Genomic DNA, 27,408 nt, shown 5'->3' with positions numbered 1-27,408 from the left:
GTTATGATATCTCACACAATCAGCATTTAAGAAATACCCCACACCTCTATTTAGAACATAGAACGCAGAATATAAACCAATACAGCACAGTACAGGTCCTTCGGCCCACAATGTTGTGCCAAACTTTTACCCTAAACCTAAGGTCTATCTAACCTCCGCCACTACCTTATACTAGCATCCATATGCCTATCTAATAGCCGCTTAAATGCCCTTAATGAGACTGACTCCACTACCCTCTCTTGCAATGCATTCCACGCCTCGACCACTCTCTCAGTAAAGAACCTACCTCTGATGTCTCCCCGATATCTCCCTCCTTTCACTTTAAAACTATGTCCCCTCGTAAAAACTACCTCCACCCTAGGAGAAAGTCTCTGGCTGTCTACTCTATCTGTACCTCTGATCATTTTGTACACCTCTATCAAGTCACCTCTCATCCTTTGTCTTTCTAAAGAGAAAAGCCCTAGGTCTCTCAACCTTTCCTCGTAAGACCTTCCCTCCATTCCAGGCAACATCCTGGTAAATCTCCTCTGCACCTTTTCCAATGCTTCCACATCTTTCTTGTAATGAGGTGACCAGAACTGGACACAATACTCCAGATGTGGCCGAACCAGGCTTTTGTATAGCTATTTCTCCCAAGTCAGTTACCTCATGCTTATTCACATGACAGTTTGTTCACCATGTTTATCCCCACTTACTCAGCTTGTCCAAGTCTGTTTGGACTCTCTTTTCTTCACCTCCCAATACACATTCTCACCAGTTTTGTTACATGCTAATTTAATGATGTTACCTTTGGTCCCCATTTTAAGAATATTGGTACAGATTGTGAATAACTGATGCACCAGCTCTGCTCCTTGTGCTGAGTCACAATCTTCTAATTCAAGAATGATCCATTTATTCCTACTATCTGTTTTTTCTTATTCAACCAATCCTCAATCCAAGATACTCAAAGACTCATGGAGACCTAAAGCACAGAAAAAAAGCCTTTGGCCTCTGTACGAGTCAAAAACATCCAACTATTCTCATCCCAATTTCCAGCGCTTCGCCCATATCCTTGTGTGTCTTGGCATTGCAAATGCACATCTAAATATTTATAAAATGTTCTGAAATGTTTCTGTTTCTACCACCTTTACAGGTATTGAACTCTAGATTCCCATCACCCTGTGAGTGAAAATGTTTCACCTCTCATCACCTCTAAACCTTTTGCCTCTTACCTTTAAAGTTATGTCCCCAGTCATTGATATCTCCAAGGAGAAAAATTCCTTCCTGTCACCCCTTCATAATTATAGACATCACAATCATGTCCCCCCTCTACTTAAAGGAAAACAACCCATGTCTTTCCAATCTTTCTTTGTAACTGAAACTCTCCAGACCAGACAGAATCTTAGTAAAATCTCCTCTGCTCCAGTGCTATCATGCCCTCCTATAATGTGGACCTCTCACTGTGGCCTAACCAATACTCCCTGCTCTTAAACTCTATGCTTCAACTAATAAAAGCAAATATTCCATATGCCACCTTAACCACTTTATCCATCTGACCTGATAGCTGAAGGCATCGTGTACAAACACGTCAAAATCCCTCTGAAATTTGAGATTCCCAAACTCCTACCATTCATCATGTATTCCCTCGCCAAATGCATCGCCTCAAACTTCTCCAGATTGCACTCCCCTTGCCACTGCTCAGCCCTTGCGACCAGCCTGGCTGTATTCTCCTGTAATCTAAGGCTATCCTCCTCAACATTTATCATTCCACCAATTTTCCTATCATCATGAACTTACTGCTCAATTATCCTACATTCAAGCCTAATTTACTTATATAAGCCACAAGCAGTAAGGGTCCGAACTTTGACCCTCTGTAAGACCCCACAGAACACACTCGCAGTTGGAAAAATGCCTCTAATCATCACTTCCTTCCTCCTGGCACTCAGCCTGTTGTGGGTCCAATTTGTCACATTTCCTTGGATCCACAGGCTCTTACCTTTGCTGTCAGTCTCCCTTAGGGGACATTATCAAATGCCAAACTGAAGTCCAAGGAGATAATATTGGAAGCATTGTTGTGAACTGCATACCTGGTCACCTTTTCAGTAATTTGAATTAATTTGGTCAGATATGATTTCCCGTTAACAAAACCATGCAGACTGTTCTTGATTTATCCCTGCCTCTCAAACACAGATTAATTCTGTCCTTCAGAATTACTTCAAATTGTATCCCCAATACCAAGGTTAGATTGACCAGCCTGTACTTTCCCGATTTATCCACTGCTCCCTTTTTGAACCACATTGGTTGTCTTCAAGTCATCTGGCACCTCTCCTATAGCCAGAGTGGAACTGAAATTTTTTGCAAGTGCCCCTTTATTTCTTCTCTTCCCCTTCCTTACTCAACAACCTGAGATCCATCTCAGAGACACCTTTGCTATGCTAATTTCTTTAGTTGTATCACAGACCTTGATCCTGACTGCTATGCCCAGGATGCTATCTCACTAGTGAGCACTGACATAAAGTATTCATTTCAAAATCTACCTACATCTTCAGGCTCCAAGTTCAAATTACCACTGTTCCTCTTAATAAACTTTACTTTTTCCCTCATCATCCTACCTTATTCTTGCATATTGTCCGTTATCCAGTGTACTGTAGTTTTCTTTATAAACTTCCTATGTTGGATCATACTGAAAGACTGAGAATCTAACCTCATGCAGTATAGCCTGTTGTAAACACGAGCTCCCTTTCATGAAGAGGATGGGATGTGGTGGCACAGTAGTAATGTCATTGGGCTGGTAATCTGGATCCCTAGACTAATGTTCTGAGGAAATTTGTCCAAATCTTCATAGAATCATAGAAACATAGAATCCGTACAGTGTGGAAACAGACTATTCGGCCTAACAACTCTGTACTGCCTCACCGAAGAACATCCCACCCAGACTCACCCCTCTACCCTATCCCTGCAGTTCCCATGGCTAATCCACCTAAACCACACATCCCTGGATCTATGGGTAATTTAGCATGGCCAATCCACTCAACCTGCACATCTTTGGACTGTGGGAGAAAACCGGAGCACCCAGAGAAAACCCGTGCAGACACGGGGAGAATGTGCAAACTCAAAGGAAACATGGCACCCAGGAGCTTTTGGATTGAACAAAAAGAGCTGGGCTGGTTGTGTGGTGCAGTGGGGGGAGGGGACGAACTGGGCTGGTTTTGGGATGCAGGGGGGAAGGGGAGATTTTGAAGCTGGTGAAGTCCACATTGATACCATTAGGCTGCAGGGTTCCCAAGCAGAATATGAGTTGCTGTTCCTGCAACCTTCAGGTGGCATCAGTGTGGCACTGCAGGAGGCCCAGTTCGTCCCCTCCCCCCACTGCACCACACAACCAGCCCAGCTCTTCCCCTCCACCCACTGCATCCCAAAACCAGTCCAACCTGTCTCTGCCTCCCTAACCTGTTCTTCCTCTCACGCATCCCTTCCTCCCACCCCAAGCCGCACCCCCCATCTCCTACCTACTAACCTCATCCCACCTCCTTCAACTGTCCATCTTCCCTGGACTGACCTATCCCCTCCCCACCTCCCCACCTATACTCTCTCCACCTATCTTCTTTTCTCTCCATCTTCGGTCCGCCTCCCCCTCTCCCCCTATTTATTCCAGAACCCTCACCCCGTCCCCTCTCTGATGAAGGGTCTAGGCCCGAAACGTCAGCTTTTGTGCTCCTGAGATGCTGCTTGGCCTGCTGTGTTCATCCAGCCTCACATTTTATTATCTTGTATTCTCCAGCATCTGCAGTTCCCATTATCTCTGAAAATAATCTGTTACCTAGTTTGATACTCAGCATATTGCTCTAGTAAATAACCTCATAGGTGTTCTAGGAATCCATCCGCTTTGGCATTGATGCTCATCAGATTTTTCCAGTCCACATGTGGATCGATGGAATGGTGGTGGTATATTAATATTGTTGCGGGGCGAATAATCTGGGGACCTGGGCTGAAAGTCTATTGGTGATTGAATTTGTCAGTCATAGTGTCCCTACCTCTGAACAGGGAGTTCCAAGTTCAAGCCCCACCTGCTCCAGAAGTGTCTAATAGTGTCTGTAAACAGGTTGATTAGAAAAATCGATAAGTGTATTGAAGTTTTACATAGTTACTGCGTTACTGTATCTTAGGATGGAGACACATGTCCATCTGAGTTTTTTGCAGAGATGATATCAGGAAATTAGGAGATTCCACTGCATATTCTATCTGATATAGTTGGAAAGTCTTTTTTTCAGGCTACATTTATTAGACTGAAATGTGTAATTTCTGGAGCACATTCTATGTTTGGTTTTCATTTATAACATATTGTTTGCTGATACAAATTTTCATATCTAGGGATAAAGATTATCACCTAAGAACCTACAAGTCAGTGGTCATGGCAAACAAGCTGACCGATTGGTTAATTGCACAGGTAACGTAACAAAAAACATTATGTTTAACTCCGCTAGTAGGGTTAATCTGTTTGTAAGGTTTGAACTATCTTAGATAAGGACTTTTGCCTCTTTAGTCGAAATACAGTAGAAATATAATTTAAAGATACATAGTCCAGTACGAACCAAAGTGTGTTTTTATGCATAAATCAAGCCTTAAAAAGAATGTGAACTAATTCACAAAGCTGAAATCATTTATCGTACTGAGACCACAAATCCATGTTTTAGTGATTTCTGATCCAGATTAGTCTATTGTTTAGTCCGGATGTTTGCTTCTGCAGTCAAAGGGAACGGGATCAGAAGAAAAAAGAGAGTAAATATTAGTTATGACGAGTCAGTGATTTGAGGAATATGGAGTAGATGCGTGAGGCAGGAGGCTTAATGTGTTACATCTGGTATGAGACATGGTGCTGACACCAACATAGTTTCAGGCCTTTGGAATAATGCATTGAGAATAAAAAATTGCAATGTTCAGTAAGAGAAGTGAATTTTTTGTACAAGGTGATTGTAGTCTCTTTGGGAACCAGTTAAGTACTGCTTTAAATTAGTCATCTGTTACACCATAGTTACGAAATTTATTTAAAAACACTAAATTTATTGATATGGCCTTTGCAAATGATAAAATATAATGCAAACAAAGTAATTTTACCAAGTCCTATTCTTCATTTTGTAGTTGAATCTTTAAGATTTTCGGTTGAATATCTAACCAAGGAGCTAAGCTCCCTGGAAGCTGATCATAAAGCCACCTTGTTGACATCTCTAGAGCTGGCTCTCACACTTTGAGAGATGGAAGGTATCACAGGTGATTGAATATTAAATCATGTTAACAGAGATTGTACCCTCCATTCACTAAATTGCAATTAATGGTCCATGTTTATGGTTTAATTTATAAAGATTTGATACTTTTTAGAAGCTAATGTTCTTCACAAAATTTCGATGTGAGTTTTTTAAGTCAGAACATATATTTTTCTATCAAACATTTTTCACTCTGATGAAATTTTGCGTTGAGTACGGTGATAAAGTGGAAAATAAGCATTTTTTTTCCACTTTGGGCACCCACCCACAGGCACTGTCACGTTAGCTCGGAGCAGATGCAGAACTTACGCTAACACGCACAAGGAATTCCGGAGAAACTCAACAGGTCTGGAAGCATCTGTGGAGAGAGAAACATAGTTAACATTTCGGGTCTGGTATGATTGTACTTCCAGACCTGCTGATTTCTCCCACACTCTCTGTGTTTGCTTCACATTTTCTGCATTGAGAGTAATTTGCTTTAATTTAAGTTATATTTTTGTGTCTTAATCTCATCATTTAGAGGAGCAACCCCAGTTGCACCTTTCTAAATTTAACTCTGGTTCCGCCTCTTCTCATAGTGTCATAAAGTCTTTCAGCACAGAAACAGACCCTTTGGCCCAACCAGCCCATGCCAACTGTAATCCCAAAATAAACTAGTCCAAAGTGCCTATACTTGGCCCAAATCCCTTCAAACATTTTGTATTCAAGTACTTATTAAAAATTTTTTTTAAACATTGTAATTGTTGAGTGGTGGATGCAGGTGTAATTACAATGTTTAGAAGGCATTTGGATGTATATCTGAATAGGAAAGGTTTGGATATATGGGCTGGGAGCAAGCAGGTGGGGCTAGTTTAGTTTGGGATTATGTTTGGCATGTACTGGTTGGAGTGAAGGGTATGTGCTGTATGAATGTATGACTGTATGACTCTATTCGGCTATCCCTTAATCTCCTACATGTCAGGGAAAAAGTTCCAACCTATTCCAGGGTGTCTTTATGAACTCAAGCTGTCCATTCTCAGCAACATCCTGGTAAATCTCTTCTGAATCCCCTCCAGCTTAATAATATCCTTCCTATAATGGAACGACCAGAACTGGACACAGTGCTCCCTAAGAGGCCTCAGTAATGTGCTGAACAACCTCAGCATGATGTCCCAACCCCTATACTTAAAATGCCTCGCAAAGTGTAATTGCAATGAGATCCATTTCTGTCTTTGTTTGCAAATTCTTCCCTTTGTATTTCTAAAGTGCCACTCATCTAAATTACTTGCCTAATAATTCTTTATTGTAAATTGAACTGTGGAGGCTGTGACAGCTTTGTGTGATTAGGATTCACTAATAAATCATTCGGGGTAGACTCGTTCTGTCCCTCTATTTTTCCCACTAATAGTGCCAAGTTATTGAAACAAACTTGTGATTTTTGCAATATGTTAGGCTGACATTACATTGTATAAAACAGGTGAGGGATCTGTGAAAGTTCAGGAGTTCATTAAGTGCTTTCTGAGCCAAACACTACAGCAGCAATAAGATTGGCAATTGCTCGCTAGTTTTTGTTAAATTTGGGCAATCTTGGGCTGTGGATCATTATCCATGGGGAATTAGGCTGAAAGTTTCTAAACTCATCTGGGACTAATAACCCGTCAGGAAATGGACTTTCACCTATCAGTCTAGATTGGATTCGAACTAGAAAGTGATATGACAAAGGAACAAAAGCACCTCACTAAAAAAAATCAGTCTTTTTGAAAAGATGCTGGTATCTTAGTTACTGACCATTTTCTGCAAAGTTTTAAAATAAATATCTTACAATATGCTAGTTTCCTGAATAAATGCTTTTTATTTTTATACAAAAAAACCTGATGGCATTAAAGGATGAAAACTGATAAATGAATTATTGTGTTTAGTAGGGTAATTTCTTGATCCTGTGCTGCCAGTAAGGATATGATGAACTATTAATCTTGTCTTTTCTTGATCTGTCTCTGGTCTTTTATACAATTAATCACAATGTCCTCCTCCAGTGCCTCTCCAGTCATCTGGCTGGGTGGAGTAGCCCTCACCTGGTTTAATTCTTATTTATCTAGTTGTAGTCACAGAATCACTTGTTAGGATTCCTGTGCCATTATTTGTGGACTCCTCCAGGTTTATACCCTCCTGTTTCTTATCTACATGCCACCCTTGACAACATCACCCGAAAACATGTCTGACATCCAGCTTTGTCTCACTGCTCCATTCTTTCTTTTCCACTGCAGTTGTGTCTAAGTTGTCAGACTGTTTGCCTGATATCCAGTACTGTATCAGTAGAAATATTTCCCAAATAAACTTTGGTAATATCAAAGCTGTTCTCTTTGGCACCTCAACCATTAGCATTCCTGAGCCATTGACTCTATTCCTCTCCATAACAACTGTCCAAACCAGACTGTTGGCAAATGTAATGATGCATTTCATCTGGGATGAGTATCAGACCACACGTCCACAATGTCCCTATTACCCCACTTCCTTCCCCAGCCTGAGCCTGCCTCTACCTCAGCTAATCTGTTGTTGGAAACTTTGTCATTGTCTTCATTAATTCAGACATGGCTTTTCCAATTTTGCTCTTGTTGAGATCCAGCCCCCATAATCCTAAAGGCATCCAAAACACTCCTACCTGTGTCTAAACCTTGTAGCAGGTCCCATTCAGCCATAATGTTTGGGCAGATCCTTGCTGTTAGAATTCTCATCCTTGTTCTGCAATCTCCTCATTTCCCCACCTCTAACCAACTCTAGCCTTACAAACCTCCAAGATATCCTGATGCTCTAATTCTGCTCCTTTACACAGTCCTGATTTTAAATGGTTGTTAAGGTATTTGCTGTGGAATTCCATCCCAAAACATTTCTACCTCTCAGAGACACTTCGTAAAATACCTCATTGACCAAAGTTTTGGTTGTCTGCCTTAGCATCTCCTTCTGTGGCCCGGTGCCAAATTTTGTTTGTTAATGCTCATATGTAGTATCTTGGGAAATATTATTATTTTGAAGGTATTCCGTAAATACAAGCCACTACAGCAGAGAATCAGGATTACAGCACAACCGTAACATTTCTCAATCCTGTGTTACCCTTGAGTAAGGCTTTATCTGCTGGCAATGCAAGGTTATGGAATTACTCCATTTGTTACATTAAAGTGTTTCAAAATGTTTCAATTTGTTTGACTTTATGAACAAGATACTGAAAGAACTCAAACAGGAATTGGTAGTTTCTGTATTATTAGAACATGCAATGTAGAATGTCTGTTACTTTGTCACCAGGGAGACTGTAGAACCAGAGAGGAAGCAATAATCCTGGGTGTGGAACTTTGTGACAATGGTTTTATGCACCACGGTAAGGTTAAATTCAGTGCATTATTCAAACATCCTTCTGACTTCAGTTCTTCTCAGAGCAGTGAAATGGTGAAAAATTATGTTGTTGAATTTCATAAGTTAGTTGCTGTGATTTCAAAAAATTAAGTTGCTTTTTTTGTTGTGAATTGTAATTTTACATGCATGGTATTTCAAAGTCCTGCGTTCTTGCGACCATCTCTCCAAATAATTCACAATTTATCTAAAGTTACTGTGGTAAAAGACAGTAGGCGTTCTTTAGTCAAGAAATATCAATGACTTTGTTGTTTAACTTTATTTGAGATAAATGAAGGCTAACTGTTGCAATGGATATTGCACTTTGAATTATATCTGAGATTTATCCAGGCCCAAAACATCTTGTTTTTCCTTATAGTACTGGAAAAGAGTGAATTTAAGGATGAACCCCTTTTATTTCGTTTTTTTGCTGATGAGGAAACAGAAGGCTCAAATTTAAGGCAGAGGCACCTGCGACATGACTTGAAAATTGTTGAAAATGTCATAGCTAAATCGTTGCTGGTAAGTGGTATTGATGCATGAGAGATGATTTTAATTGTGGGGTAGTTGGATGTAACTGAAACAATAGTTATTGTATGTAACTTTAAGAAAATCTCTGCTTTCTCAGAAGGATACTTTATAAATCATTGTAAACTCCTTAGTCTCAGTATTCAAAATATTTGTCAGTGGATTTCTGAAGTGTGTTCAGAGAGGAAATCACAGTCAGTCTGATGGCTGTGCATTTACTGTAACGTTTTAAAATTGGTTACAATATATTAACTTCAGTGCATATTGATAGAAAATCAGGATGATTTAATTAATTTCGGAAAATACAAGGGAAGCATTTTGAACTGTCAATGAGTTTGAATATCGTGGATATTGCCTCCTTGCCATCCGTGCCTTCCAGCAGTATATGCAAAGGGTTAGCCCCAGCCAATGACTAGCAACTGGACCTGGTGCAGAATGTTTGCTGCAGGAATTCTGAGGAGGATCTGCAACAGTTAGTTTAATGGTTCCATATTTACTCTTTTTTTCCCCCTAATCAACCTGTTCCAAGATGTTATTACCCACCTCTGGATTTGCACCCAGGACTCCTGGTCCAGAGGTAGAGTCTGCTGCACCACAAGACTCTTTGGTTTCATTTTTGCCTGTTTTATCCATTATTGAATGCAATTAGACTTTAAGTTGTGAACTACCATTTTCTTTGCTAAGCAAATGAAAAATAATGATCAGCATCACTACTGTCTCTTGTCTCACTACTCCACATCTGTGATCACTCCAGGTTGAAGAACGCATCCTAATTTGTGGGTACAGTGTTATTTGTATCCTTCCAGAGACTGTAAGCAAATTATTGATATCTACCCCAGTCAGAATTGATTCAATCCACCGTGCTAAGCTGGAGCAGTGCCTTGTCACTTTTCCTAATGTCTGCCCAGTGTTAAACAAGTCTAAAAAAAAATTATATTTAAGGTCTTTGCCTTTCATTCTGATGTTGGACAAAGAAAGCGATCCACTCTGAGATTGGGAAACTTCCTCTAGGGAAGCTTTTGGGTCTTCATTTGACCTCTGGAGATGGATCCTGGCAGAAATGAAAACGGTGTCCCAGCTCAGGTGCTTTGACTGTCAGACTAGTAGCATTGTCCTGTAATCTAAGTGATAGCTTGCTATGCTGGAGTTAACAACTAAATTACGGCATGGCATTTTAAAATTTTTAAATTCAGTTGTAATTGAAGTTGTTTCATGTCTTTTCTACATTTCCTTTTCTAAATAGATCCTCTATTGTAAAATTTCAGTCCTTCAACAAAGTGATCAAAAAGTGCGAAGAAAACAATAGTAATTATACTTATAAAGCATTGATTGTGTGAAGAGTTTGGAGATGTTTTGACAATGTAGTATGACATGCAGCCAATGTAAAGACACATAAAAAAGTAACATTACTGCATCTGTACAGTTAGCTTTGGCGAAAGCTTTGAATTTTCTGCAGCCTGGAAAACCTGCTTAGTGTAAAATCTGGACTTGAAGAAAGAATTGTTTGAAACCTTTGCTTGCACTAGTGACCCACAGAGATAGACATGCATCTGTTAGACTGAATCTGTGAGTTCTGTTCGAAATTTCTGCCTTCAAGGAAGGTAAGAAATTCTGATGTTTAAACATGAATTTCTCTCAGGAGTTTTCTTGTTTAGCTTAGATAACAAAGTGTGGAGCTGGACCAACCTATTATCTCAGACTCCAGCATTGGCAGTTCCTATTACCTCTTGTTTACCTTATTTTTTGTTGGAAGACAAAGGAAACAGGAAGGAGGGGCAAGTGAGAAATTGGCTAAGGAAGATGCAGGCTACTGAGAGATATTCCTGATAAAGAGTTGATAGATCATGCAGATTATATCCAGATCTGAGTGAGAAGATAGGTTTTTTTTAGATTTTAGATTTTACTGTCACATCTACTCAAGTACAGAGTACAGGAGTACAGTGAAAAATGTATAATGTCACCACACATGGAACCACCTTAGGTACCAAGGTACCCAGGTTAAAAAAAAACTTAGGTACAAAGTGGTAAGAGAAACAAGAGTTAAAAAGTTAAGCATTAGTAGAAAAATAAAGAAATAAGTAATAGTTGACATTAAAGTCTTCATAGTTTAAACTAGGAAAATAAAGGAATAAGTTAAAAGTTCAACAGTCTTCGATGAGCACTCCATTTACCTCAGTCTCTGGGGAGACATCAGCTGTCTGTTCTCAGTACCACTGCCACAGGTACCATCGCTGCTGCTGGAATTGCTGTCTCTCTGATCTCTCCCAGTGCCTCACAGACATGTCTAGGCAGGATCCACTTGCACGCCAAACTGAGATACCACCATGAGCCACCAAGAGCTGACATACCGCCAAAAGACCAGGCTGAGAGCCGCCAAGAGACCAGGCCAAGACCTGCCATGGGGAGATGAACACCAAGAGGGGAAAAGCACCAAAAAGAGCGATAAAAAGAGGACAAAAGTGAAAAGAAAGAGAAGGAAACGAAAAATAACATAAGGAGCAGAGGACCTCCGGATGGAGCATCCTACTGTACTGCCGTCTTGACGATACAAATGAGCTCTATAAGTCAGGAGTCAAAATAATTCTTTGGATGGCTACTCTTGAGATTTTATCAATGGTGATTCTTTTTTGTTTTAATTGGCATCTTTCTCATTTTCACTACTAACTCCTTTATTAAGTGGCATCTTTATTTGCATCAACATGTGGAGTATTTGAATTCATTCAGAAGCAGAATGAGAAGACTTCACCTGTGTTGTCAATGTTCATCCCTGCTTCATTAAAAATGATGCTACAGGATGCAAGAAAAGCATTAATTTCTTGGACACCACAGTATTTAGCTTGGTGACAAGCAGAAGTTAACAATAGTAGCCTTTCTTGCATAACTGACACCCACCTTTAAACATTGAAAGCAAACACCAGAAACCCACTTTCTGCAGGCTGCTGAGTTAAATGATTGCATGTCCGAATCCAAGACTCACTGCATCTCAAGTAATTCACAAGATGTGAGAGGCTTAGAAATTATAAATCTTTATGAAATCAATATTCAATATTTAATGAAATTCAATACTGAATTATAGAATCAATACAGTGTTCTTGGCAATAGCAATTGCAAAGTGTAAAACTGCTCTCTGTGCAGCTCACTTCCCCATTTTGCTATTGCTGTAAAACCTTAGTTCGTTGTGCCCAATGTTTTTAAAACATTATGGCATGATGAATAACTGGGGGGAAGCAATGGCCGAGTGGTTATCTCTAAATTATTAATCCAGAACTTAGCTAATGTTCTTTCTTATCCTACATTCTCCCTTATCCATCTTCTATCCACCTCCCCCTCTCTCCCTATTTATTTCAGAACTCCCTTCCCTCCCCCATTTCTGAAGAAGGGTCTAGGCCAGAAACGTCAACTTTCCTGCTCCTCTGATGCTGCTTGGCCTGCTGTGTTCATCCAGCTCTACGCTTTGTTATCTTAGATTCTCCAGCATCTGAAGTTCCTACCGTCTCTAATGTTCCGGGGACCTGTTTTGAATGCCTCCATGGCAGATGGTGGAATTTGAGTTTTTTTTAAAAAATGGGAATTAAGAATCTACTGATGACCATTGAAGATTATCAGAAAACCCAATCTGTTTCAGTAATAGCTTTCAGGGAAGGAAATCTGCCATTCTCACCTGCCCTGTTCTACATGGGACTGCAGACCCACAGCAATGTGGTTGGCTCTCAATGGACTTTTGAAATATCCCAGCAAGTTGTATCAATTGCTACATTGTCTCTTCAATGGCAACTAGGAATAGGCAATAAATGCTGGCCAGCCAGTGACACCCACATCCCACAAATGAATAGAAAAAAAACAAATAAGACATTGAATACATTTAAATTAAATTTAGGTTTTCTACTCGAGCATGTTAAAATAGATTTAAATGTGATTATAGTGGCATGATGTGCATGCATACTTATTTTAACAATTGGTAAAATAATTTGTTCAATGTACCATATGTAGGAAAACAATATATGTGATCCATTGGTGTCAGGCAATAAAAATTTTTAATTATCTAATAAATGACTGTAACTATGGTCCTCTTAATTATGGCTTCTTATGGTTCTTAGATCAAAGCTCAAGATGGAAGCTATGGTTTTACTTTGGAGGAGAAAAACAAGCTTCCTATTGTGAAATCCGTCGAGAAGGGATCTTTTGCTGAGGTAACATGCAATCAATAATTTTCTTTAAAATTGTGCTTGGGGTTGCCAAATGAAATTCTGAATTGCTATAATTTGGCAAGAACTATTGCAAAGTATTGCAGAATTGTAGCATTGCTTAATCACTTGTGCATATAACACAGAAAGCTAGCACACGGGGCAGCAAGTAATCAGGAAGGCTAATGGAATGTTGGCCCTTATTTCAAGGGGTTGGATTATAAGATGAGCAAAGTCTTACTGCAACTGTACCAGGTGTTGGTGAGACCACATCTGGAGCACTGCGAGCAGTTTTATTTTCTTATTTAAGGAAATATATTGTTTCATTGAAGGCAGCTCAGAGAATATTCACTAAGATGATCTCCAGTATGTCTTATGAAGAAAGGCTAAACAGATTGGGACTCTAATGACTGGAATTTAGAAGAATGAGAGTGATCTCACTGAAATATTTGGGATTCTTGAACAGCTTGACTGAGTAAATGCTGAGACAATGCTTCCCCTCATGGGAGAGCCCAGGACCAGAGGGCATAATCTTAGAATGACAGGGTACCAGTTTATTCTCTGTGGGGGTTTTGAGCCTATGGGGGAGCAGAGTGCACGTGCATACTTGAAGCTGAGATAGAGTCTTGATCAGAATCAAGCATTATACAGCTAAGGCAGGAAAGCAGATGTGAGAAATATCAGAATAGCCATGATCCTATCGAATGGTGGAGCAGAGTCAAGGCGCTGAATGACCTATTCCTGTTCCCATTTCTTATTGGCATTATGGTCTTACAAAGGATTTGTACCTTTCTGTATTAATAGCCACAAATGTTATAATGCTGGACTGAAGTGGAAATTGAGCTTCAGTGCTGCCACCCATTGAAACTTCAATCCTGTAGTAGGATATTAAACTATTTTATGGCTCAGTTGCTCAGATTTTTTTGTTGTCCAATATGTTGATCTCCGGTGGCATTGCAAATGGGGAGTGAAGACTATAAGTATGTTCGTGTGAAGTACATTAATAAAGGGAAGGGATATGAAAATGAGGAAGGAAGGAGGAGGCAATGAAAAGGAAGGATGAGGGGATGCAGAAGGATGTGCATGTCAGGCGGAGAATGGCAGACAGCCAGAAGGGACATGTAAGTAAAACAAGATGGAAATAACTATATTGGCTTCAGGAGCTGCAGATCGGTATTCTAGGTAGGTACCATACTGTACTGCTCACAAAGTTTAGTATTATTCCACTGAAATATTGATATCTTTTAATACTTTGGCAGTCTATTGGGATTAGTGACGACATTTTACTGAGCTTGTCTCAAATACTGCTTTAATATGGTTCTTGTAGAAATTCACAGGGAAGTACTTCAGGAATAATGAGAATGCAGGCATGGGACAAGTGGAATTGGAGCTTCTTTGCATTCTGTGTTACAGAATTTGTACCTTTTACTTGCCTTTATTCAGCATCTGTTTGGGCAAGGAAGTTTCTGACTGTCAATGCCTTGGAAGTCTGTATTCTTCCAAAAGGTGACTGGGGAGTCTATTCCACCAGGGGATTGTATGCAATTCCAATGCAGTTTACTTTGTGAGTTCACTTACGCTGAACTTTGGGTGGAGGCTTTCCCCACATTGGGTTCAGGAAAGCCTGGATGAAAATTACAATGGGTTGCTCTCTGGAGGTTCAGTTTTGCAAGAGCTGGGCAGAAGGATGGAAGTGGATGACCCAGCTACTGAGCATACTGTTGGAAGCAAAAGCATGAAAAGAATGTGCAGATTTAATTTAAGAAAGTGCTCAGAAAATGAAAAAAAATTCCTGTAATAAGAGCAATATCCTATACTGTAATTGATGTTTAGAAAAAAATATGGAGGCTTCTAATATGGCAAGTGTAGACTTTACAGGTAAGTTTCATTCACTGCAGGGTGATGTTTAACAAATGACTGTCTACACTCATGGAAGTACTCATAACCAGACTTTAAATGAACCTTTTCAATCTGTTATCACTGAACGTATTCCATTGTTTATTTAACAGTTCTTAGTTTGTGTATAAATCATCTGTGCTTTACATTTTGTGTGACCTCATTTGCAGATGGCAGGTCTCGAGGTTGGGAAGAAAATATTTGCTATCAATGGAGATGTGGTTTTCCTCCGACCCTTTAAGGAAGTCGAATGTTTCCTGCAGCAGTGCTTCAGTAGCAAGAGGCCTCTCAGGGTGCTTCTGAGCACGAAACCACGAGAGTAAGTGATGTGGCGTATAAGCATTTAATGATTGAATTGCCGCCCCAAATAACTAATTTTTGGCTTTCTTTGTGGGAAAATTGGTTCAGGAGGCTGCTGTGCTATCATCAGCACCAGGTCTCCGCAAGTAAAATGCTATCCATCCAATTCAAATAACGATTCAATAACAGAAGAGTATATTTTTAAAACTCAGCACGTATTGGTGTTTTTCCAGTTCAGAATGAGTGGCTTGATGCTGTTTCTCAGTTTAGTGTCAGATTCCAGCAGTTCCTGCTGCTCAGCTGAAAGTATAAAACTTCAATGTACTGAGAATGTGTTTGATTTAAGCATTATTGTCATCTGTACTCAATTATAGAAGTACAGGAGTGCAGTGAAAATTTTACAATGTCACCATACATCATGGGTTCAAAAGTATCCAGGTACAAAACTTAGGTACAAGATGTAACATAGAGAAACAAGGTTAAAAGTAAAGCATTATTGTCGTTCTTAGTATACGTAGAAAAATAAAGAAATAAAGTTAACATTACAGTCCTTACTGGTATAAAGTGGAAAAATAAAGGAATGAAGGTAACAGTTCAATAGAAGTTCTTTCTTAAGATACCATGAACTGCAGATCCTGGAGTCAGAGCTAACACAGCGTGGAGCTCTGAGGAAGGATCCCGACCCTAATCGTTGACTTTCCTGCTCCTGTGATGCTGCCTGATGTGCTGTGTTCCTCCAGTTCCACACTGTGTTGATTTCTTTCTTAATTGCACTTTGTGTAAGGCCTTGGTCTCCTCCACCTTGGCCTGCTCTCTGGGAAACCTGGAGTTTCTTGCTCCTAATGCTGCAGTTGCCCGGGGATTTCTCTCACTGACACACCAGGCTTGTTCTAACCACGTTGGGCTCAGGGTCATGGCTGCTTCCCCACATAGGGCCTCCATCCAACACTGCTGTGTGCCCTCAGCCCCTTCCCCAGACCAGGCATCCATCTGACACTGCACTGAGCCCTCAGCCCCGCCCCTACACCAGACCTCCAACTGACACAGCTCCAGGCCCACAGCCCCTTCCCCAGCCTGGACATCCATCTGACAATGCACTGAGCCCTCAGCTCCTCCCCTACACCAGACCTCCAACTGACACTGCAATGAGCCTACAACTGTTGCCACCACGATGCCAATACTGCTACACTCGCTCCAGAAGCTGTAAAGATACCACAGGTCTAATCCTACTCTTGTGAACTCCAAAACTGCTGAACTTGCAGAGAATATGTAAAGATACAACAAGGCTAAACTTGCTCCATTTTCACAAATTACCAATGTACCAGAAAAAAAGTACTCCTGAATATCTGAGATAACAAAGTGTGGAGCTGGATGAATACAGCAGGCCAAGCAGCATCTCAGGAGCACAAAATCTGACGTTTCGGGCCTAGGCCCTTCCAGCATCTGCAGTTCCCATTATCACTACTCCTGAATATCTGCCTCCTTTTATGCATCAGGGATTTCATGGGAAACTCTGTCAGAAGCTGACAGACAAATTTTGTTTCATTTCAATGAGGTAAAGATGATGTGATAATGCTACTGCCATTCTTTGACAACCTCCCTGAATGATGTCTGTCCCAAGAATTGTACAAGTGAACTGTGCACTGAAGGTCGCTGCATTGGGCTGTCTGTCAGTGACCTCTGATGGTCTCAGGCTTGTTTCTCTCCTTTTCGGTAGAAATGGGCCTGGACACCGACTGCTTATCAGCAATACCTAGCCTGATACTGAGTCCAAAGCAGTTGCAAAGCAGCAGTGCTAACCGTGCCATGTGACAAAGTTCAGAAATCAATTATTGTTGAGGTCATGGGAGGAAAGGAAAATCAATATCTTTATTTTCTTATTTGATTTGGTTTATTATTGTCACATGTACCGATATACAGTGAAAAGTATTGTTTTGTGTGCTAACCAGGCAAATCATACCTGACCTAAGTATCAGAGATAATGGGAACTGCAGATGCTGGAGAATTCCAAGATAATAAAATGTGAGGCTGGATGAACACAGCAGGCCAAGTAGCATCTCAGGAGCACAAAAGCTGACGTTTCGGGCCTAGACCCTTCATCAGAGAGGGGGATGGGGAGAGGGAACTGGAATAAATAGGGAGAGAGGGGGAGGCGGACCAAAGATGGAGAGTAAAGAAGATAGGTGGAAAGAGTATAGGTGGGGAGGTAGGGAGGGGATAGGTCAGTCCAGGGAAGACGGACAGGTCAAGGAGGTGGGATGAGGTTAGTAGGTAGCTGGGGGTGCGGCTTGGGGTGGGAGGAAGGGATGGGTGAGAGGAAGAATCGGTTAGGGAGGCAGAGACAGGTTAGACTGGTTTTGGGATGCAGTGGGTGGGGGGGAAGAGCTGGGCTGGTTGTGTGGTGCAGTGGGGGGAGGGGACGAACTGGGCTGGTTTAGGGATGCAGTAGGGGAAGGGGAGATTTTGAAACTGGTGAAGTCCACATTGATACCATATGGCTGCAGGGTAACCTAGGTATATCAGGATTATAGAACAGATGCAGAATATACTGTCACAGCTGTAGGGAAGGTTCAGAGAAAGATTAATCTATGGGAGTTTGTTCATAAATCTGGTAACAGGCTAACAATGTATTAGTACGTGATTTCATACTTTTGGATATTTTATCCAATGGAATAGGGTTATGATATCCAACCTTAGGATCATGGAGGTGCTGACATTAGCTGGGTGGCCATGCATGGTGTGATTACTTTGGAATTTATACAGCTATCCTTTTAGAGCACCAAGTGACAGCATTAACTGGTGGTGTGTGAGCTTGTGCCCATCATGTTTGTGCTCTGAACTGTGTAGCCAGGGAAAATGCCAACAGTAGAAGATAAACGGAGGTGATTGATTCCTGAGCTCCAGTCTAGAACATTCTAGTCAATTAAGCCTGTCATTTGCTGAAATCTATGACCCAGCTAACTGTTATTTTCACTTAAATAAGAAAAGACCATGTCCCTGAGAAAACACGTTAGTTTACTCCTGACAAAAATGAACAGTTTGCTCCATAGCGATAATTCTACTTGAAATTCAACAGAAGGGAGATATTTTTCTAATTAACGTTTGTGCAATTTGTCACTTTAAATCTTGTGTTTTCAAATAAGCCTGTTGGACTATAAACTGGTGTTGTGTGATTTCTGACCTTATCCACTCCAGTTCAACACTGGCATCTCCACATCATGACTTTAAATCTTTTTCTGGGCTATCATTCTCATTTGATTTTTTTCATGCTTTGTAGAGCCAAATAATAAGGACATATTCTGCGTAGTTTTGTTAGTGTAAAACTTTCTTCAGTTTGGAATTATTCTTCAAATACATCACAGTATCAAAATGTGATCACAGGAGAATCAATTAGTTCAATGAGTCAGGGAAATGAATGCCACAACCTGTTATATATGAATTATACTTTCTTTCTCTTTGGCTCTTCACTAAACAGAGTCATCGAGTCACACAGCGTTGAAGCAGACCCTTCAGTCTAATGAGTCTACACTGACCACGGCCCAAAACTAACCTAATCCCACCTGCCTGCATTTGGCTCATATCTCTCCAAATCTTTCCTATTCATATACTAATCCAAATGTCTTCTAAATGTTATCACTGTACCTGAATCCAACACATCCTCTGGCAGTTCATTCCACCCATGAACAACTCTCTGTGTAAAAAAGCTTCCCCTTGTCCTTTTTAAATCTTTCTCCTCTCACCTTAGCAATATGCCTCCGAGTCATGACATCCCCCACCATAAGGAAAAGACACCTGCTATTCATCCTATCCATGCCCCTCATGAGTTTAAAAACCCCAAAAAATCACCCCTAAACCTCCTATGGTCCGGATGCACTTACAAGTGAAGCGGCCACTCAAACCTCCTACTTGGGATATTTGCCTTTGTTTCATGGCAAGACCTACAATTGGGATCTACAGTGCAGCTGACCCTTAAGTGCTCCTCAGAGTGAGCTCCATTCCATCTATTTTGATTAATCTTGTTTTGGATGACTGCTGAGCATACTAAGAGAAATGAGAATGGGATGACGATGATCATCCTCTCCTGATTCGTTTAAGTGCCAACTGTCAGGTTCTGCCTCCTGAAGTCATAAACCAGTTCCTATTTTGTCTGTGAAGACCTAAGCCCCCATCTGATGGACTAGCATCTGGCAATGAATATTTGACACAATAGCTCAGCAGATTCACTTTGTCTTTGCAACCTGGGAATTAAACATTTTTGGTGCACTGAATTGAAACTTTTGTAATAATTAGAAGGTGGTCAAAGTCTGATTAGAATATGGCAATCTGGTTTATAGCATTGTGAAGACTTCACGTTATGAAGGGCAGGATTGATGACAAAAAAATGTCAAGTTCAGAATGCAAGATTTGAGTAAGATTGGGAAAGTAGACTGGAGAATGCTAAATGCTATTAGCAGGGAGAATCTATCACATTGACAACAGTGCCATGCAATTTATTGCACTCACTCTTTTCTTGAGTATTTTCTCTATTTTCAACAATTATCTTTTTTAACATCTGTTACATTTTGAATAAATTCCACATCTATCCACAGTATAATTTGTCCCCCCCACCCCCCCCCGCAATCTTTGACTTGCAGTTTGGGAAATAGCAGTGTAGTGGTCTTCACTTTTCTTTTCATTTGGCTTTAGGAGCGGAAGTATCACCCCAGTTCTAGTTTTGAAATGTCTGACCAGTCCAGTGCGTTGCTGGGGGGAAAGTGTAACTCCAGGATGTATATATCACAAAAACATTTGGATTTCCTTTCTTTCTTTGTCCCCTCTTTGTGTTAATAAACGTGTTTGCCTTTTAGTTTTCTGTTCTTCTGAATGGTCGCTTTTAAGGTGTGAAAAGGCCAGCAGAAATGCTGGTTGAACTCCCAAATGTTCATGTTTGCCTCAAACAAATTACTACTTTCATTCTGACTTGTGCAATGGGACTTACAAAGAAGCAGTATAACATGAAGGAAGATATTTGTACATGCACTATAGTGTCCTCTCATTTACATAATTTACATACACAAAATTAGCTTGTGCTGCCTCGACCAATGTTTTATGTTAATCTGTGTCCTAATTAGATTGTTAGAAACCACTTTTAAAATGATTCCTTTATTTTGAAAAGTTTCAGTCGTGTAGTGTTTGTGAGAAAACTGTAATAAAGAGCAAATGGATTTTATTTAACAGGACAATAAAGATTCCAGACTCTGCAGATGGTCTTGGATTCCAGATCCGAGGGTATGGCCCATCAGTTGTTCATGCGGTTGGCCGAGGTAAATCGAGAAAGGTTTAAAGCTAGTTACTTGCAAACACCATCAAACAGTTGTGCCCTGGTTCCAGTTAAAGGTTAATCACTTTTAGCTACTGTTAGCCTGTCACATATTCTCAATAGTCAATTTGTTTTCTTTCACATGCTGTGCTTTTAAACTTGCAATTTATGTTCTGTGAATGTGGTGCATGCAATTAACCATTAATGAATATGGTGAAAAGTGTGTTACAACTCTGGAATGGTGGCCCAGAGCCATCTGTACTTGAGGAGTTCTTCATGTGTATGCAATTGATTTCTGTGACATTGATTGTATCTTGATCATGTTAGGAATTGTAATGGAGCAGGCAGTAGATCTTCATGCATACTCATCTGTCTATATTCATTCATTCAGTTTACAGACTTACAGAGGGTAACAGGGCTTGAAATATCCACCTGTCCCATTTTATCCCACGCTATCCAAAGAAAAGAAAATTGACACATTTTAATCACTGCCTTGCCAATCACAAGGTGGCTATAGACTGCAGTCTGACTGCCATTGATTGCGGACCCTCAAATCAATAATTAAAAGGTTGTTTTGCTTTAGCACAAACAAGAAAATACTCTATTTGTTTCCTTTTGTAAAATGTAAATAAATATGTCAGAGAGAGGGTTCTGAGAGCGTCACAGTAACATACTGGCACTGAAAGTTTTGGCAAGGTGTGACATTTGCTAGTCTTACTTGAACTGTTTAATGATACAAATCAAAATTTCAATGCAGTATTCTCTAAGTATTCCATTAATCCAAGTGGGATCACTGGAATATTCTCAAAGAATCCCTCTTGCAGAAATCTTATTCTGGCTACAGAAATTCAGAGGATGTAATGATGTTGTGATTTTCCTCACATGCACATACTGCCCACCTTGCGGTGGCATTAGCCACAAACACAACAATCATTTTAAAGCGTTATTGTCAATTATAACTTGCAAACAACGGCAGACTGCAGAGAGATGTCCTCCAATCTCTTTCCACAAAAAATTGACTTCATTGATCTACTTCCTTGAAAGAAGCACTTGATTTTTTTAATATATATTCTGTATAAGCTGCTAGAAACATTGGATGGCTAAGAAATCTGATTTTTGAACTATGGGTAATATCGATTATCCTCAGACATGATTTCTGCCCATTGTCTTGTGTGGGGCAGCCACTGTGCTAAATGAAATAAGTCAAACAGCTATAAACCCATGAAGTGGTGTGGGCCATCAGCAACAGCAGCACAATTCATGGTCCAGCGCATCAAATACTGGCACCTCAACGTGGAGGCATATAGAATAGAATATTCTCGCAATGTAGAATGCATATTAGGGAATTGAAAACTAGAGGGCATAGGTTTAACGACAAGAGGGGGCAGATTTAAGAAGGACCTGAGGGGCATCTTCTTCACTCAGAGAGTGGTGCGTATATGGAATGGGCTGCCAGAGAAAGTGGTTGAGGCAGGTACAATAGTAACATTTAAAAAACATTTGGATAGGTACGTGGATGGGAAGGATTTAGAGGGATATGGACCAAATGCATGCAGATGGAACTAGCTGAGTGGGCACCATTGTCAGTTTAAGCCAAAGGGCCTGTTTTCATGCTGTATTACTCTATGACGGTATCATTCCTAGCAAGCAGGGATTAACTTTAGCTCAATGAGGTGTTCAGGAGATTATGCCAGGGTCAATCTGAGGCATACATAAAGCTTCATCCACTTCACCAACACCTTCCACCCCAACCTTCAGTTCACCTGGGCCATCTCCAGCACATCCCTCACCTTCCTGGACCTCTCAGTCTCCATCTCAGGCAACCAGCTTGTAACTGATGTCCATTTCAAGCCCACCGACTCCCACAGCTACCTAGAATACACCTCCTCCCACCCACCCTCCTGCAAAAATTCCATCCCCTATTCCCAATTCCTCCGCCTCCGCCGCATCTGCTCCCACGATAAGACATTCCACTCCCGCACATCCCAGATGTCCAAGTTCTTTAAGGACCGCAACTTCCCCCCCACGGTGATTGAGAACGCCCTTGACCGCGTCTCCCGCATTTCCCGCGACACATCCCTCACACCCCGCCCCCGCCACAACCGCCCCAAGAGGATCCCCCTCGTTCTCACACACCATCCTACCAACCTCCGGATACAACGCATTATCCTCCGACACTTCCGCCATTTACAATCCGACCCCACCACCCAAGACATTTTTCCATCCCCACCCCTGTCTGCTTTCCGGAGAGACCACTCTCTCCGTGACTCCCTTGTTCGCTCCACACTGCCCTCCAACCCCACCACACCCGGCACCTTCCCCTGCAACCGCAGGAAATGCTACACTTGTCCCCACACCTCCTCCCTCACCCCCATCCCAGGCCCCAAGATGACATTCCACATTAAGCAGAGGTTCACCTGCACATCTGCCAATGTGGTATACTGCATCCACTGTACCCGGTGCGGCTTTCTCTACATTGGGGAAACCAAGCGGAGGCTTGGGGACCGCTTTGCAGAACACCTCCGCTCAGTTCGCAACAAACAACTGCACCTCCCAGTCGCAAACCATTTCCACTCCCCCTCCCATTCTCTTGATGACATGTCCATCATGGGCCTCCTGCACTGCCACAATGATGCCACCCGAAGGTTGCAGGAACAGCAACTCATATTCCGCCTGGGAACCCTGCAGCCATATGGTATCAATGTGGACTTCACCAGTTTCAAAATCTCCCCTTCCCCCACTGCATCCCTAAACCAGCCCAGTTCATCCCCTCCCCCCACTGCACCACACAACCAGCCCAGCTCTTCCCCCCCCACCCACTGCATCCCAAAACCAGTCCAACCTGTCTCTGCCTCCCTAACCGGTTCTTCCTCTCACCCATCCCTTCCTCCCACCCCAAGCCGCACCCCCAGCTACCTACTAACCTCATCCCACCTCCTTGACCTGTCCGTCTTCCCTGGACTGACCTATCCCCTCCCTACCTCCCCACCCACACCTTCTCCACCTATCTTCTTTACTCTCCATCTTCGGTCCGCCTCCCCCTCTCTCCCTATTTATTCCAGTTCCCTCCCCCCATCCCCCTCTCTGATGAAGGGTCTAGGCCCGAAACGTCAGCTTTTGTGCTCCTGAGATGCTGCTTGGCCTGCTGTGTTCATCCAGCCTCACATTTTATTATCTTGGAATCTCCAGCATCTGCAGTTCCCATTATCTCTCATACATAAAGCTGAGTTGGCAACCTAATGCATGCTAAACAGTGCAGCTGGCATGCAATAGACAGGGACAAGCAATCCCGTAATTAAATATCAGATCAAAGCTCGAAAGGCCTGTCACACCAGCTGGGGACTGTGATAGAAAGTTAGCAACTAACCAAAGGGAGGAAGCCGCATAATAAATTTAGTTATCCAAAATGATAAATGACAAGTAGCACTCATGGTACTCGTGCCCAGCAACAACTATCTCCATTAACAGGGCATCTCAACCATATTCTTATGATATTCAATAGGATGACCAGGCTGAATCCTTCACTGCCGACATTTTGGGATTGCATAAGCCAGAAGCCTATTTGGATGAGCCTTATAAAGAATGTGGCTATCACAATTGGTCAGGGGCTATGAACTGAATATTGAGGAACTCACCTTCTGACTCCCCAGCATCAATATACAATAAGTCAAGTGTGATGGATTGCCTGCCACTGCTTGCATGAGTGCATCTCTCCCCTGCACTGGTGCACAGTGTAACAGTGCATTTTATATCTAGGATGTACTGTACCAACTTGCTAAGTTTCCTTGTGCCTTGCACACCTCTACAACTTTGAAGCACCAGGGAATAGACACATGTGAACACCAACACTGGAAGGTTTCCTTCCAAGCCAGACACCATTCACTTGGAGAAATATTGCTATTGTCTGACAGTCGCTGGGTCAATGTTCTCGAATTCCATTCCTAGTAGCACCATGGGTGTTCCTGCACTGCATGGAAGTAGCTTTTCACTGCCTTCTTCTGAAAAGTTAAGCATAGGTAACACATACACCATTGCTAATTTCACAACACAACAAAATCAGAAACAGAGAGTGGCTGTTGGGTTCAGCCGGATACAGTGGCCAAGAGGGTATATGGTGTAACAAACTTTGAGATTTGTTGCTGGGTGCTAAATACAATGGCTCAAAGCTGTACAATCTTCAGATGAAGCAAGTTGGTTTATAAATTGACAAAATATGAATACACGAACACGGAGTTGCGTTTTTCCTTGAAAAACCAATTTAAGCAAACCCATTTGGAATAGAAGTTTTAGATACGTGATTTGCAATACAAAGATGATTTCAGCTGATCAGAATAACCAGGAACCCATCATACAATTTACTTTCATCATATAATTGATTGGAAGGTTTTGGATAGAAATGCATGGTGGAAATTGGTAATAAATGAAACTACTATGACAGCAAAATAAAGTTATAATAAAATAAATAGGGAATTGATGAGGGTGAATTAAATTGTGAATAGCACATTGTCCAAAAGATGTTTTTATTATAATTCTACATTTGGTTGATGACTAGAGAAGCAAAAAGTTGCAGAAGCTGGAATTTGAAATGTAAACTGGAAGAACTTAGTTCTAGCAGCATCTGTGGAGAGACAAGCAGAGTTAATATTTCCAGTTAGTGACATTTCATCATTTTATGAGTGAATTTGGAGGGCTGCATCAATTTCTTTCTTGCCTCACTCCGCCATTGTTTGTAACAAATTTTAAATGTATTCAGCTTGATGAGTTGGTCAGTTGTATCGGTTTTAGACTGCATCTAGTTCGGAAAAAATTCCACCAGATTTATTAAGTCAGCAAAAATAATTAGTTCAATGCAATAAAACATACTCAAGCAAGTATGCAATTATTATTGACAAGATGGATATAACTTATATTCTAACATTCCAAACTTAACATGAGGCAAATATAGGTACCACCCCATAGCACACATGACACATGGCCAAAACAAATGTGTGGATTTCTCAGCAATGTCCCCCACAGTGTGGATGACCAAATCTCATTGAAATGTCACAAGAGATTATATTCTTGACTTTTGACATCCTGGCTTTCGAATTTCAATGAGAGCTGCTCTGTCATGGACTGCCTCAAAGACTGCTCATGCTTTGGTGGTTCACCTTCCTTGGCTGGGCCTATGCACTCCTGGATTCAACACAATATATGTGAGAGCACTACACGCACTCCGTCACAAACTAAAGCTTTCAGCACAAATAGTGGACTTCACCAAGCCAGTACTGCCACTGGGTTTGTTTCCTGAGTTCTAATTGTACCCACTTGCCCCCAGCTGCTAGGGATTGGCATAAACCTTGACAGAAGAATAACAACACTCTAATCCCTGGGAAAACAAAATGTTGCATCCAATGGTTGGATTTAAAATAATGCAACTCTGGAACTGTCTGTTCCCTGGGAAAGAATATCTTTATTAAGAGCTGGCCCCTGCAGTGCAAAATACATACAAAATGAAAGAATTAACCACAATCAAGAGAGATGAACCATTCATTTGTTTTATGATTCTCTGGCACACTACTGGTATTCTAATAGTGTTGTGTGCATAATGGCAAATACTTATTTGTAGCTATCTAAAGGATTTTTGGCTTTGTGCAAAGAAATACGTTAGAATAGTTATTTGTTCATGAGAATTAATATCTTAAATCTAAAACACAGAAACAGGCTATTTGATTCAAATGCTCTACAATTCTGCTGTACACAGATATTGCTCCACTTCAGTTATCACTTGTTAGGCATACCACACCCTTCTGTTCTCTCAGATACCTGACTTGGATCTGGTGAAGTTATCTAGCAACAAGTTTACTAGGTGAAGCCTAGTAAGGAAATATCACTTTCATGCTTTATTGCAGGCATAGACTCAATGGCTAAAAGACCTTCTGTGCCATTTTTTGTATTCATTCGTGGGTAGTAAGCATTGCTGAAAGGGCCAGCATTTTTATAGCCTGTTCCCAGTTGCTTTTGAGAAGGTGGTGGTTAACCATCTTCTTGAACTGCTGCAATCCACATGCATTAGGGAGGGAGTTCCAGGATTTTGTCCCAGTGACAGTGAAGGAACAGCGATATATCTCCAAGTCAGGATGGTGAGTGGCTTGGAGGGGAACTTGCAGGTTGTGGTTTTCCCGTGTATCTGCTGCCATTGACCTTCTAGTTGGAAGTTGTCGGGTGTTTGGAAGGTGCTGCCTAAGGTTCTTTGATGAGTTTCTGTAGATAGTACACACTGCTGCTACTGAGTGTAAGTGGTGGAGGGAGTAGATGCTTGTGGATGTAGTGCCAATCAAGCAGGCTGGTTTGACCTGGATGGTGTCAAGCTTCTTGAGTGTTGTTGGAGCTGCAGCCATCGAGGTACGAGGGGTGTATTCGATAGCATTTCTGTCTTGTGCCTAATAGCTTGTGAACAGGCTTTGGAGCGTGAGGAGGTGAGTTACTTGCCACAGTATTCCTGGGTTCTGACCTGTTTTGTAGCCACAGTGTTTATGTAGTAAGTCCAATTGAGCTTCTGGTCAGTGGTAATCCTGAGGATATTTATATTAGTGGATTCAGTGATGGTTATGCCGTTGAA

At 41.3% G+C, this 27,408-nt stretch overlaps 1 protein-coding gene across 3 annotated transcripts in view; it reads left to right on the top strand.

Annotated features, from left to right (window-relative positions):
* Positions 1-27,408, top strand: part of prex2 (phosphatidylinositol-3,4,5-trisphosphate-dependent Rac exchange factor 2) — a 316,787-nt gene that overhangs the window by 108,608 nt on the left and 180,771 nt on the right. For all 3 annotated transcript variants that reach the window (XM_059645886.1, XM_048529759.2, XM_059645884.1), the window contains 6 exons: positions 4,351-4,426; positions 8,517-8,589; positions 8,980-9,122; positions 13,226-13,318; positions 15,379-15,527; positions 20,726-20,811. In XM_059645886.1, coding sequence (XP_059501869.1) covers positions 4,351-4,426; positions 8,517-8,589; positions 8,980-9,122; positions 13,226-13,318; positions 15,379-15,527; positions 20,726-20,811 — 620 coding nt within the window. The remainder of the gene's footprint in view (positions 1-4,350; positions 4,427-8,516; positions 8,590-8,979; positions 9,123-13,225; positions 13,319-15,378; positions 15,528-20,725; positions 20,812-27,408) is intronic.

The sequence above is a fragment of the Stegostoma tigrinum genome, chromosome 5, assembly GCF_030684315.1.
Source record: "Stegostoma tigrinum isolate sSteTig4 chromosome 5, sSteTig4.hap1, whole genome shotgun sequence".
In the NCBI taxonomy this organism is placed as follows: Eukaryota; Metazoa; Chordata; class Chondrichthyes; order Orectolobiformes; family Stegostomatidae; genus Stegostoma; species Stegostoma tigrinum.
Note: the sequence above shows the minus strand (reverse complement) of the source record. Positions and strands in the feature narration are given on the sequence as shown.